At 40.1% G+C, this 13,648-nt stretch overlaps 1 protein-coding gene across 1 annotated transcript; it reads right to left on the minus strand.

Annotated features, from left to right (window-relative positions):
- Nucleotides 1-515: 515 nt before the first annotated feature.
- On the minus strand, nt 516-13,448 carry dact1 (dishevelled-binding antagonist of beta-catenin 1). Its single transcript, XM_079632997.1, has 5 exons — nt 13,140-13,448; nt 6,465-7,215; nt 4,448-4,577; nt 3,491-3,646; nt 516-2,935 (listed from the first exon to the last, which is right to left on the minus strand). The coding sequence occupies exons 2-5, from the start codon at nt 6,759-6,761 to the stop codon at nt 1,098-1,100; spliced, it is 2,421 nt and encodes an 806-aa protein (XP_079489123.1). The 5' UTR covers nt 6,762-7,215; nt 13,140-13,448; the 3' UTR covers nt 516-1,097.
- Between the last annotated feature and the right edge of the window lie 200 nt (nt 13,449-13,648).

Consider the following 13,648-nt stretch of genomic DNA (forward strand, 5'->3'; position numbering starts at 1 on the left):
TCTGGAAACAGAAGGGGAAATCTTTTCAACGTGACCGTGAGGGACATGAGCCAAAAAATTAAAGGTCAGATACTCGTGAAAGAACGGAGTTTCTTGAGTGCCACAAGGTTTAGTTGTTTGCACTCTTCTCTTTCACTACATATCCTCATGTTTATTTATTATGTTCTTCAGTGCTGAAGGAGACTGCACTGCTGATGCCGATGTGTGTGAGTTTGCTGTCCCTGAACGACGCTACCCAAATGCCATGGAGGAAGAACGTTAAGTGTTTGTTTAATAAACACTTGCAGAGACTATAAGTAGATGTCACATTTAACTACTGCCTCCTCTAGCAGGGGGTTTAGTTTGGTTTAACATGACCTTGACTTTGGAAAATTAAAATTGCAGACTATAAAAATAAACAAGGGTGCAATTTTAGGATTGTTCAGTACATGTGCTGGTACTTTAACATGGTTTCTTGGATTCAAAAGTACAGAGAAACCCAGCAATTGCATCAAATAAACAAGGACACCACTGAATGATTTTAACAATGGGATTTAATAAAGAATAAAGACACAAGAAATCGACATACATTAACATTTATTTTACAAAAGGGTAATTTACAGCTAATAAGGTAAATGGTAAAGCTGTTGCTCATGCATATTTAATGTGCATTTAACAAAAGCCCTTAATGATCAGCAGGTGAACTAGGCTTGGTGAACATTTCTCAGACAGACCGTCTGTAATACACTGCTTCAGTTCAGTCATACTTCCTGTTCTTTTCCATGTATGGCTAACCAAATATATTAAGTTATAAATATCTTTAGTAAAGTAAACCATGTATGAACAGTGCATTTACACAGTACTTGCTATGTAGATGCGTCACAGCAAAAGCTGAACTTATAATAAATACAAAACAAAAAGGCTACAGACAATGACATCAAAGGGGTGAAAAGTGCAGGGGAAGGCGTTGTGCTGGACAGAAGTTGAGTTCCCAGCTGACAGACAGGCAGTTTTAGGCCGTGCAGCTGATTTCTGTCTAGGCACTTGATTGTTTGATAAGGGAGTGAAGCCAATTTGATTGGCTGCATCCTAACTGATCTCTGTGTCCCTCAAGTCTCTCACACTGTGGTCATGAGTTTTAATGAGCCTGATCGGAAACGTAAGATCTTCTTCTTCAAGTTGTGGGAAGCCTTGATTTTGACAAATGCCTTAGCCTGTGCTGACGTCATTCCGTGGGATCCTGCACCCGCCTGGTTGAACTGGGGCCAATTGACCCCTGCACTGCCCTCAGAGTCACTGCTAGTGCTGCTCTCAGCTACATAGTCTGCTTCGCTAGCGCTCGACTCGCTGTCCCCAAAACAGTTGGTGGTATAGTTACTGCGCTCATCCTCGCTTGTGTCCAGAATGGTGGAATGGAAGAGAGAGGCGCACTCTGCTGAATATTCAGAGTCGCTGCCAACGTAAGCGTAGGGGCTGGTGTAGTGTGCGTTAGGCGGCAGGTGCATGGCTGACATTTGGCCCAGCATTTCTCGTTTCTGCCTGCAGTGAGCCCTCCTGTAAGCCTCCTCGTATGGGATCTCATGGAGACCCCTCGGTCGCCGATGGTAGTCGTTGCGCTTGTACTTGGGTTTGGCCAACACTGCCTCATGATGCCGGTGATGTCCATGGTGTCTCTGGGAAGAAGATCGACCCCCTGTGGAACTGGTGTGCTTCTCCAGGATTCGTTCTTCAGGGATGGGGGCAGGGATTCTCTTGGCTTTTGAGGAGGACTTCTTGTAGGATTTATGCAAGTGGTGGACGTCGTCCACTTGTCGAGACCTCCTAGATCCTGTCCGATGCTTGTCACGACCAATCTCGGAAACATGCTTGGACACATGAGGTCTACTTTTTGCACTGGTGGAATTTTTCACCTTGACAATCTTGATGTTCTTGGTGCCACCCTTACGGAGATTTACATTCTGTTTCTGAGCAGCGATGTATTGGGCACTGACCATTTGACCTCCCTCGTCTTGGCTTTGCGAAGAAGAACCAAGACTGAGCAACTCTGGAGCCAGCTGCTCGGCGTCTTCACCACAACTTCCAGAAGCCTGAGCTTTAGGACTCCTCTTAAGAGGACTTGCTTTCAATGCTTGTCCTGATTTAATGTCCTCCACAGTGTAATGAGAATGCTTGTTGAGTTTGGGAGAGGAAACTGCATTTGGGCTGCCTAAATCCTGGCAGTCCTTCGATGCAACACTTAACGGCTGGCCTTTACTGGCTCCAAAAACTTTCTTCTTCAAGAGGCAACTAGTGTTATTATCATTGGTGAGTGAGTAACCGTTCTGTGGCTGACTTGGAGACTCAGAAGACCGCTGTCTTTGGGGCGAAGCTGTGCTTGGCTCAGTGCTAGTTGCTGATGCATCTTGTAAACATGTCTGCCAGTGAGGCTTGAGGTCAGAGGTCCTATGCTGGGCCTGGGCAGCAGCAGGGGCCCGTGAGCAAAGACTAGCCTGCCTCAAAATGCTCTTGGAGGGGTCAGTGTTGATGCTTGTTCTGGGTTTGCTGGTCCTCAATGGTTGTGCCCTCCTCTGAAGTAGCCCAAATATATAACTATCCAGTTTTTTGTTTGGGAGCATCTGAGAGGCATACCAAGATGAATTCTGGGTGCCCATGACCTGCTCAGGTTTCTGTTCATCACTCGATGCTTCACCAACCTTGGAGAAGCTACAATCGTCCTTTAGGTGACTAGACATGGACTGGAAGTAGATGGGATTCTGGACAGCCACCGCATGGAGAGGGCTGGGGTACCGGTAAACATCATTACCGTTTTTGGCAATGAGATCAGAGTGGAATTTGGAAAGGCCATCGCAGGAGCCATCCGGGGAAGGGGAGTAAGATGCAGAAAGAGATCTGCGGACTGTTCCAGAACTTGAGTCTTCGCATTGGCAATCACACTCTGCACAAATGCCCAGCTCATCTGCAAATCCCAGAGGACACAACAGTTAATACTACAAGAAAATGTAATGTCAGATTACTAAAACCGCTAATTTCATTATGCTATGGCACATGAGAGAAGAGTATATCTGATTCATAGAGTTCTAGTGCTCAGCTGGGTGGGTGGTTGATTAGTTTTGATGTGCTAATGAGCCTTTTGTTGCTAGCTTATAGGTGTGGCTGGGAGAGCCATCAGCAGGGCTGTGAAACTGTTTCTATCTCTGTCTGGGACCAAACTTCTCTTGTTTCACCTCTATTTGCACAGTTGAGCTTAAGTGATTATAGAATGCTCTCTGCTAACGGTAATGCAACACAAAAACAGATGTCATTTGAAGAAACTAGAAAAAAACAAACAGAGCGTCCATTCTTTGTGATACCAGCTTCTAAGCCTGGAGGAAGAATTCACTATTAAGTAAATAGTTCTACATAACAAAGCTAGAGAAGGGAACAGTGTTTCAAGAATGCATGGAACAGCGCTGATGGGTAAGACCAGTCTGAATGACCCTGAAACCTCAAATTGTCACAAGGAGACTCTCACCTGCAGGCTTAAGCCTTCCCTCAGAGGCACAGAGCGAGGTGTCGAGGGGGGTGCACAGGCAGGTGGTGGAACGACAACTGGACAAACACTCGCTGAAGACGGAGTTGGAGGAATTGGAGAGGGATCCAGAAGCACCGTCGCTTAGGTCGTAAAAGCCTGGGAGAGAGAGGGTGAGACATTAACACATTCATTTTATATCCTCACTTGAACCTACTTTCACTTACGATTTGAATAACATAGCGTTTAGGAAGGTATACATTTGCCAGAGGAAATAGAGCTAGGAACCAGATCTCCATACATCACAATTGATATTAGCATTAAAATGGTGAAGAATAAAACCATAGCAACTACTACAAACAGGCCGCAAAATAGCTAAAGGTTGAAGAACTCTATATTCACGTTAGAAGCAGTTACAGTATAAGGCCATTTTAACAATTAAGACTTTCAGAGAGGAAGCATACACACATGTAATCAATCTCCACTTTATATAACCTTCCTCCAACAAAAGTGCAGTCAGTTCCAGCACTAAAATGACCTCTCGTTTTTGGAATGTAAACTAATGTAGCTGTAGCAGGCCTCTGGTACAGGGTGCAGATTGTTCACATTACCAAATTAGTGCTTAAGAAAAACAGCTAAACAGTTTCCAACAGACATTAGGGCTCTCAGGTACACATGCTACTACAGGCCCAAAGCGCAAAGTAGTCTTTTGCAAAGTGATATAATTCGAACAGGACGTCTGATTACCACCCTCGGGTTATTGTAGAAGATTACCAATCATTAGAAATGCTTTCCTGTGCTCGTGAATCAGTTTTATTGGAAATCCTTTCTGCCTACGCCAATTGCTTAGATTCTGCAGGCAATCAATTTTGCCAACCCTTAATGATAATTCGCTAAAACACGCAGTGCACAGAATTCAAGACCCTTTTAAAGAGCTATGGCTCAACAAAAGATACTAACCTGAGCTTGGCCGGCTGTCCGTTTCCACGTGTTCATGCGAAGTCTCTGTGTCCAACCGCAGGTCACTGATCTGTCTGTCTAACTCCTGGAGCTGGTTGATCAAACCTGCATCTCGTCTCCTAAGGCAGTTCTATAAAGAAACAATACATATTGAAAAGATGTTAACAAAAGATTTCATGTTTAATAGCTTCATAAATGGTAAAAATTGTTTGGTGGTATTTAATTTAGAAGGGTTTGCCCTGCAGCCCAAACAAGAATCTGCAGACAGTTGCATTTCACAATTTATATCTCAATGCCGGTGGCCTCATGGCACTGATCAGACAGATGTAATGAACTAAATTAGAGTCACACCTCGCATGGGAATAACCATTCAACTTCAACACACCGCTCGCGAGCAATTGGATGCATCTGACAACACCCGTATCATGTGCTGCATTCCAAATTAAGCATGGAGAAACGGCAGACTGAGGAAAATGTGGCCCCTTCAAAGCAGAAGGACATTACTTCAAATGACCTATAATCAGAGGCATGTTATCTGCTACAAAATTTAACTGCTGCTCGCTGACAGGGGAGGTAATGCAGTGCAGATTCCAGGCTATATGGAGCAGTGGAATGGCGTTTCCTCCGCTGCAGACCGAGGCTGTAAAAAAGCCTGGTCCTGACAGGCGGGCTGAAAGTGATTTATGGGCCCTGAGCTCTCAGCATGCTGGGCTGTGCAGACCATTTTTACACAAAGTGCCATTTGCAGAGCACACCGACGGTTATTTTGAAACGGCATCAAATTAACCCCAGACCACTCTTGATGGCCTGGGCTTGGGTTTTGGACGATGGTGTCTACATTTCTGGTTTATACTCAATTCATTGCACAAGCTCAGCGCAGTCAAAGACCACATATGATTGGTTGTTTGTTTTTGGGAAATCATAAGGACATCAGGCATTTTATGATCCACACATTGCCATTAACTTTAATGTAGTTCTGGGTGTGAGGCCTGCAAACAAACTGTCCTCAAGATAAACAAGTGTAATTATGCCAAACTAGAGCGGGGAAGACTCAAGCCACTTGTGTACATGTCTGAGGCTTTAGCAAAGCCAGGAAATAAATCCAAACCTTGTCATTCTTTTCTGTATACAATACATTAACCACAATGCATGAACCCCGTAGGGTAACAATAATGGAAATGTTTGCAAATACCTCAAGTGGAACCAGGTGTCTTTGGCCCAACTGTTAAATTTAATCTTGGTCATCCTCTAAAGACAGCAGGGGGCTTGAGCTGGGCTTGTAAAAAGTTCATTTCCATTGAAGCCCATCAACTAATCTTATTCAGGCCTGTCAGACCCCCTCCTAGACTTGCATTAGAAACTCAGGGATGTTCTACTACCTCCAGGAAGTTTGATTTAAATGGTTCTCCTTTTGTTTTAATGTCATTCTAATGATTATAACGCTTGCGTTTCTGGTGTCACATGACTACATGCAACAACAAACAAACAAAAAAAGGGGAAAAAAGGAGACTATTTTGTCTATAGCAGTATTCATCTTCCAAATACTTTTTATACGTTTTGCAATTTTATGCAAAGCAAATCAAAACCAAAATGTAATAGACAAAAACATTATAACATACTTGTAATTATTTTAATTGATCTCAATTCAACTAAATGTTTAATTATGGCAATTCAAAAAATTCTAAAGTCTTTTTTAATTATAATTTAAGAATATGAAAATGCTCAATGCATTAACCATGTATCCAGGTAGTACAATGTTATTCTTGGAAGTACCATGCAAATACAATGGCCCATTACATTTAGTACCAGGGTACAAAGAAAAGTACAGTACTTACTAGTATTCGTATTTATTCTTATCAGATACCATAACTGTACTATAGTCTCTTTAAGGGTTATTCGATTAAAATAAAAGGTCAAATGATGTAATCTAAAAAATATATTATTATTTTTTGCGCTAGGACTACTTATAGACTATTTCAACAACAAAAATAATAATACAACATTTTCTATTACTCACCAATTGTTTTCTGAGTAATAAAATATTCTCCTCCAGAAGTTTCTCTTCAGTGTTCAGATAGCTGTCCTCCACTGTAAGGCAGGGTTTGTCCTCCTGACAGTTCAACACACCCCTGACCAGCAGCTCCTGTCTCTGCCTCAGATACTCCAGCTCGGTCAGACCCGCAACAGTCGCGTCCACACGCTCTCGGGTTCGAACCCGCTCCACTTCACCAGAGCGCGCGTCGCATTCCTTCCGATCCCGCATCATGAGCGCGCAATAATCCCTGGACACCAGCATCTCTGACAGCTCATTCATTTATATATCCACCGATAATAATCTGATGGAGATTCTTCTTATGAACTGAGTGCATCTGAGAAACACTTACGACATGGTCAGACAATCTCCATGTATTAAAAGTGATCATCAAAAAAAAAAAAAAAAAAGAATCCAAAAAAAATGTAGAGAAAAAAGAAAAAAAATTAACAGGACTGTTTGTAATGTAAATTTAGATTTTGAAAAGTTTGTTGTCCCTGCTGAAGCTCAGTATAAAAAGTCCAAATCCACAGACAGAGGGATAGAGAGGGCGTTGATGTGTCCCGTCCGGCTGATACTGGGATCTGAATGTGTCCTGCAGGGAAGAGCTCAATCACACTCGCGCACACGGAGGAAAGCTCGCTGCTGAGGAGGCCACGGGGTCCCAATGCCCGCCAGTTCTGTTCACTCCACTCCCTTCTCCTCTGACTTATGGAGGCGTCCTTTCATGCATGATCTTTAAACAGGATCAAGATTTGCATTAGATGGTGTATACTATTCAGATTACATGCAAAATCATAGAAAATATTAACTATCCCATCTCTTAATTATCACATTCAACAAAAAACAGGACCACATTTTGTAGCACTGGCAGGTTGCTACAGTAGGCTACATGAGAAATAAATACACGTAAACACACCCATACCCAAGCCTACAAAATATGATAAGATTTATTAAAATCTATTTCATATCCTATACATTTCATATATCAGTTTATTAAAAAGTACTATGGTGGTACAGTGATGAGATTAGGTGACTGCCATATTCGTATACACATGATATTTACATGAACACGGTACACTAAAGGATACCATGGCGGTAGTGTCTAATAAATGTTATTACTTTGGTATTATCTCTAAAAGAACAGGAAAATACCAGTGGCCATACAATGACACAATGCACGAGGCAGATATAATGACCTAAATAATGTTTAATAAATTGCATTACCGTTAATGACATGCATTTCAGATAACTAATTTTACAATTAACATTTCTGAAAGGCGCATCTGATTTAAAGGCACTCAGGTGGAGTGACTGCCCTCTACTGTTGTTCAAACAAAAAAATTGTGTACTTTCAAATGCACTTGATTGACTATTGCTGTAAAAAATATATTTCTAATTTATTTTTTTACAAATGCATAAATCACCCCATTACAATTTTCTAGATGCATGTAATCTAATAGGAAATACAAAGACTGACATTTCAGTAAGATGTGGAAAAATATACATTGACTCAAACAAAGAATGATCTACAGGTTTTTCTAAAACATGTGTTTAAACATTATTTCTGGTAATAGACTCCACAGCTGCTTCTATAAGAGGCTGAAGTCACATTTCTCAACTAGCTCATTAGTCAGACGCGTGGAGAACTCAAAACAGACATCCGATTTGTTTGAAAATGCATCTGTGAAATGGATCAAGAATTTGCATATCGGGAATGCAATTGTTCTGGCAGGTTTTAAGCTAATTCATAATTTGACTCCAAAGATGTGTATAGTTTCTAAACAGGGTTTGCTTTAAATTTAGGCTTTTTCCAATAAAAAAAAACAATTTTCTTTTCTGGAAAGGGTGGATACTCGTATCTAAATTCCAATTAAAGAGAAACAGACACTGTTTATATTCATCGGAATAAATGTGTTGCGCTTACAGCTCTGACGCAAACCCCCCTTTCCACGAAAGCGTGTCTAATGAAAAACACTGCACCTCTCAAACCCCTGTCCATCAACGTCAGCCAATGGCTCAGACAGTTTCGTTTGATTTGCAGCTAAGCAGGCGGTGAAGATGAGTCAAAGAGAGGAGGAGACCCTCAGTAGACGGCACAAAGCTTAATCTCTCTCTCTAAACATGACAGGGATCGAGGAAATGGGATCCATGGCTCCTTCTATGAGGAACAGATGTTTGAAACACAGCTGGTGACCCTTCTCAAACCGCTCTGAAACATTAGCCCAGGCCGAACGGTTACACAAGCACACAGATATACACACACGGTCATGGATGCGGAAAGAAAGAGTGCCTTTAGGGCACCAACTCAATAATTGGACAGAGTCGTGATTGCGGCCGCACTCCTTAGGCTACGACTGTGGGACAGGAAGTGACCCGGGATATACATACTTTGTAATTGGATCAAAGGCTGCAGTCTTTGTACCACCAGAATCAAATCTCTCAGACAAACAGGATAAATCCTTCCTTTCACTGCCAGATTTCCCCCAAAAAAGCTCACTGTTTCAAACAGAACACAAAAGAGAAGTGTCTCGATTAAAATAAATTGAACTGTTTTAACAGTCGACGCTTGATTATTTTATGTAAATCATTCCCCATATAATTTGACCCAAAAAAGCCAGACACTTTCCCCTTAGACTAGCTTTTGCTAGTACAAAGTCACATTTGTGCTTTAACCTAATCCAATCACTCACAGTAATTACCTTATGAATTTTGTAAGGCCCATTAAACGAGAACAGGACCCCATTATGTAGGACTGGCAGGAACATGGGGAATAAATTAATACATCTAAATACATCAAAGCCTACAGATGCCAAGCCGTGGCGACAAATCGAGCAAATGCGGCGTGAGGGTTTATAAGCATGATACCAACCGTCACCCCTCACCTATATCTTATGTCATGCTGGACACAGAGCGCTTTTATACAACACATCAGTCATATCGCCGATGTTATTACTTTAAATGCACACCCAAAGAGTGTGGCAATGAGCCAAAAATAACTCGTCGGAGGTGTTTGTTTTAGTATTCCTGGAGTAGCGGGAACAAAAGACTTGGAAAATATTCCATCAAGAGACTGGCCACTACATGGAGTTGAATGGACGCTGGATGCAGGTGTCAGCGCTGAGTCCGTTTATGTTTTGTGATTGTGATTCGAAAGGTAGAGCTTGTCTATTCAACACACACTGTGAGAAACCACATGCACTCATCAATACCGTCGAGGGATGCTGGATAAAACTCAAGGCCAGATCTTTGTTCACCAAATCCATGAGCTTTTCTGATGCTGCAAGGATAAAAAGACATTATAAGTATTTGAGGGAAAGAAAAAATGTGAATAGGCCTAAATTAATTCCATATCTCTTTGTCAAGAAAAACAAGGCTTAAAAGAATATTCTGGGTCCATAAGTGATTTTTGTTTCTACATATGAGGGACAAAGCCAAAATGATTGCCTGTGGTCATCGCCTGCATGCCAAAGATGCTGTGGAACACCACAGACAATATTTATTATGTACAATTTTTTCACACTAGTTTCATGTCAGTGCAGTGTCTCGCCTCATACTTCCATTGTTTTAACCCTAAATATGGACAAATCCAACCGTTGGAATAAAAAATATACTTAGTACACAATCGACTTCATGCCTTCTGTCATCGGATTGATGGTTTATACTTAATTTGATCAAATACAAAGCTTTATAGTATAAACTTCAAGTCATGGTACACGTCTTTTTACTGTGAAATCTTTGCTGAGTTTTACAAATGAAGAGTAATTTTTTACAATGTTAGTTCAAGATCAACACTAACTGGACTGAAGCAACTTAGGTTTACTTGATTATCCATACATTGTTTACAAAAAAATCATGTTCAAATACCAAATGTAATACATCAGGCTTAGAGGAACATTTATATACATCTCACAATCATCATTGAATACTGCATTGCATTATACGTTTTGCCCTCCACAATTAAAACTACAGATATTTGATCATAAGCATTTAAATAACATCTCACCAAGACATGTTTTTGGAAGATATAGTGTGTAAATATTATAGTATTTACAAGCTTTTTATGTCTGCTATACTGATATAAAGATCTCATTAATTTACATTACAAGCTATCACAATTTCATCTTCATTTCTGGCCATAAATTACCAGCAACTGCTTCTATTTGCACATATTTTTTTGTGATTTGTTACTTGTCCCCTCAAGTATAAGCTCAATAGCCATAAAAGCCATTCAAATATGATACTCAACCAAAAAACACATATGCAAACTTTTTTCAATTTTGTTTTTCAATTTTGTCTAAATGTTTAATTAACTGACTATTATTTCATATGTCAGGCTTTACATGGTTATTGTACACACGAATGTTTGCTTGTTTTTACAATTAAATACATGACATTTCTGTTTAAATTCTTTTCGAACTGATTATACTGAAATATAATTGAGCGATAGTGCGAGTCATTACTTAATGAATCTAAAATGAGACAAAGACAGCTAAATATTAATGCAAAATCAGTCCTGCTGCTACTGACGGGTGTCCCATGAGCCTCCTGCTGTAATTCAGACCAACATATAGTGCCCTCGGGCTATTATTAAGTTCAACGTGGTTGTCAGGCTTGATATGTCCTACAGTACATACGCTCTTGTGTTTGTACTGCTGTTCAGACAACACGTATGGAATAAGAGTCTGTCATGTCAGCAAAAGAAATCGTATAACTCCAACAGAGACTAGGAAAAGATTTACTTGGCCCTTTTTAGACACCTTTTAGAAAATAATTTTGACCATATAAAACCTGAATCTCGAATGACTTTGTCAAAGGTGTCGGTTGATGTTAATGTTAAAAACAGATTTGAAAAAGCAGCATTACCATTGGCACGTGTGGAGATGCTCTGGATGGCGATCTTGACATTCAGCCCTTTAAAAAGTGGAGATTAGATTCAAATAAAGCCTGTATGGGACATTGATGTGTCACATGTCAAAAGTTCAATGTCAAATCGCCAGTATCTCTGCAGTCTGTACAGAATGTCCCGGCAGAAACAACAAAGCTTAACCAGACATCTGAGCCGAGCTGCCTGGGGTCAGGACATTGTCCAAGAAGTTGTTTCTTCACAGATTTGCTTACTCATACAACTTCTTACCACACAAATTCTCACTTATGAAATCCCAGCTATGCCTTTGTACTTTAAACTGCCTGTGATCCAGTCCAAAGGTCTTTAAAATCAAACAAAAAGAAACCAGGAAAAGAACTATTTGCCTAAAGTAAGACACGGAGAAGGCGATACTTCAGCTAAAGAGAACGGCGTCAGCTAAAAGTGGTTCAGGGGCTCTTTTATTCTTTGGAGAATTCACACAATGGTGTTCGGACCGGGCGCTCTCCAGCATCTCCTTACTGTCAGCCTGCGGATCATTAAGAGTATTAATGGTGGGGTAATGTGGACCGGCACAATGCCAAAGACCCCCTCTCGTCACACAGACCCCTCTCAAAAGCCCCTTCACAGACATTTACCCCGTGAACACGTTCGCCACGGCAGTCTGAGTGCACACACTCACAAACACATCACACGGGCTCATACGAGCACTCGCAGCGCAGGTACACGCTGATCTGTGTGAGCCGAGTGCACGCGGGTGATGAAGGATTTGCATGCAGAACACCATTTTAAGAAAATTAAAAAAGACAAAGGAAAACCAACAATGACAAAGAAGAATAACAGTGAAAAGATGAGGAGTGATATTGTTTTAGGATGCTGCTATATTTACTCATACTCTACCGTTCAAAAGTTTGGGGTCAGGTAGATTTAAAAAAATAATAATTATAATGATAAATTAATTATTTTATACAGCAAGGATGCATTAAGTTAAACAAAATTGACAGTACAGATTTCTATTCAATATCAAATAATCCTGAAAAAACAATAGATCACGGTTCCACAAAAATATTAAGCAGCACAACTGTTTTCAACAATAACAATAATAAATGTTTCTTGAGCAGCAAATAATCATATTAGAATGATTTCTGAAGGATCATGTGACACTGAAGACTGGAGTAATGGTGCTGAAAATTCAGCTTTACCAAGTTTTTATTAATTGTAATAATATTTCACAATATTACTGTTTTTACTGTATTTTAGATCAGTTAAACGCAGCCTTGGTGAGCAGACACCTTTCAAAAACATTGAAAATATTACCAAATCCAAACTTTGAAATGATAATTAATCAAATATAAAAACAAAACTACAGATATGGCCTCAAAAACTATTTGGACGTTAAGTCGCACTTAATCTAGAAATGTCATTGTGATCTACATCAAAGTTTTGTTTATTTTGAAGAGATAGCAAAAACACACTTTTCAAGAAAAGATTTCACAAAAAGAAAGGTTTTAAATGATAAAACAAAATATACATCCTCAAAGTGAGGACAAAAAAAAATCTGACTGTCAGAAGTTAGTGGAAATTGTTCATGTTAGATAAAAGTGGGGAAAAAATGTCTTGGACAGCATTTACCTTGATATATTATTTTCTAAAGAAATTACATTTTAAGTGTGACTTAAAGTTAAAGTTCACATTAAATAAGCTGGTGCATAATATTTTTCACAACATAAAGGAAATAAACCATTATTACTGTGAAAGCAGATTAGAGACTGATACTTCAAGTATGTACTTACAAGCTCGCTGTAGTCGTGTGGAGGTTGAGTTTGTTCCACGGATGTTCTGGATTTGTGCTTCTGTGATGCCGTTGCTGTTCGGTCCTCTGTTCTGGTTCCATGTCTCAGACTCAAGATGTGAAGTTTTGAGTGAAACATCTGAAAGAAACGCTTTATGGGATAACAAGCATTTCTAAAGCCTGAGAGCCCTTTGAGTACAGACGACAACAAACTCGAAAGGTCAGTTATAAAACCAAATGATGCAGCAAACAATTCACTTCATAAAGAAAAACTTCATGGCTCATATCCTGCATCTTGAGATGCATTTTCTGTCTTCCAAATGTCAACCAACCCACGTAATTGGCCGGGTATATGCTTCATACATCTTACTCACAGATCAAAATCATTATTTGTTTTACAGGTTTCACAGATCCAGTGTAATTAAAGTGAAAGAGCACAGATTTAATATTTATTTTTCTTAGAGCCAAAACTGAACCTCCAAAGGTTTTAAAATAAATTCACGTGTAGTA

The sequence above is a fragment of the Phoxinus phoxinus genome (assembly GCF_949152265.1).
Source record: "Phoxinus phoxinus genome assembly, chromosome: 13".
Classification (NCBI taxonomy): Eukaryota; Metazoa; Chordata; class Actinopteri; order Cypriniformes; family Leuciscidae; genus Phoxinus; species Phoxinus phoxinus.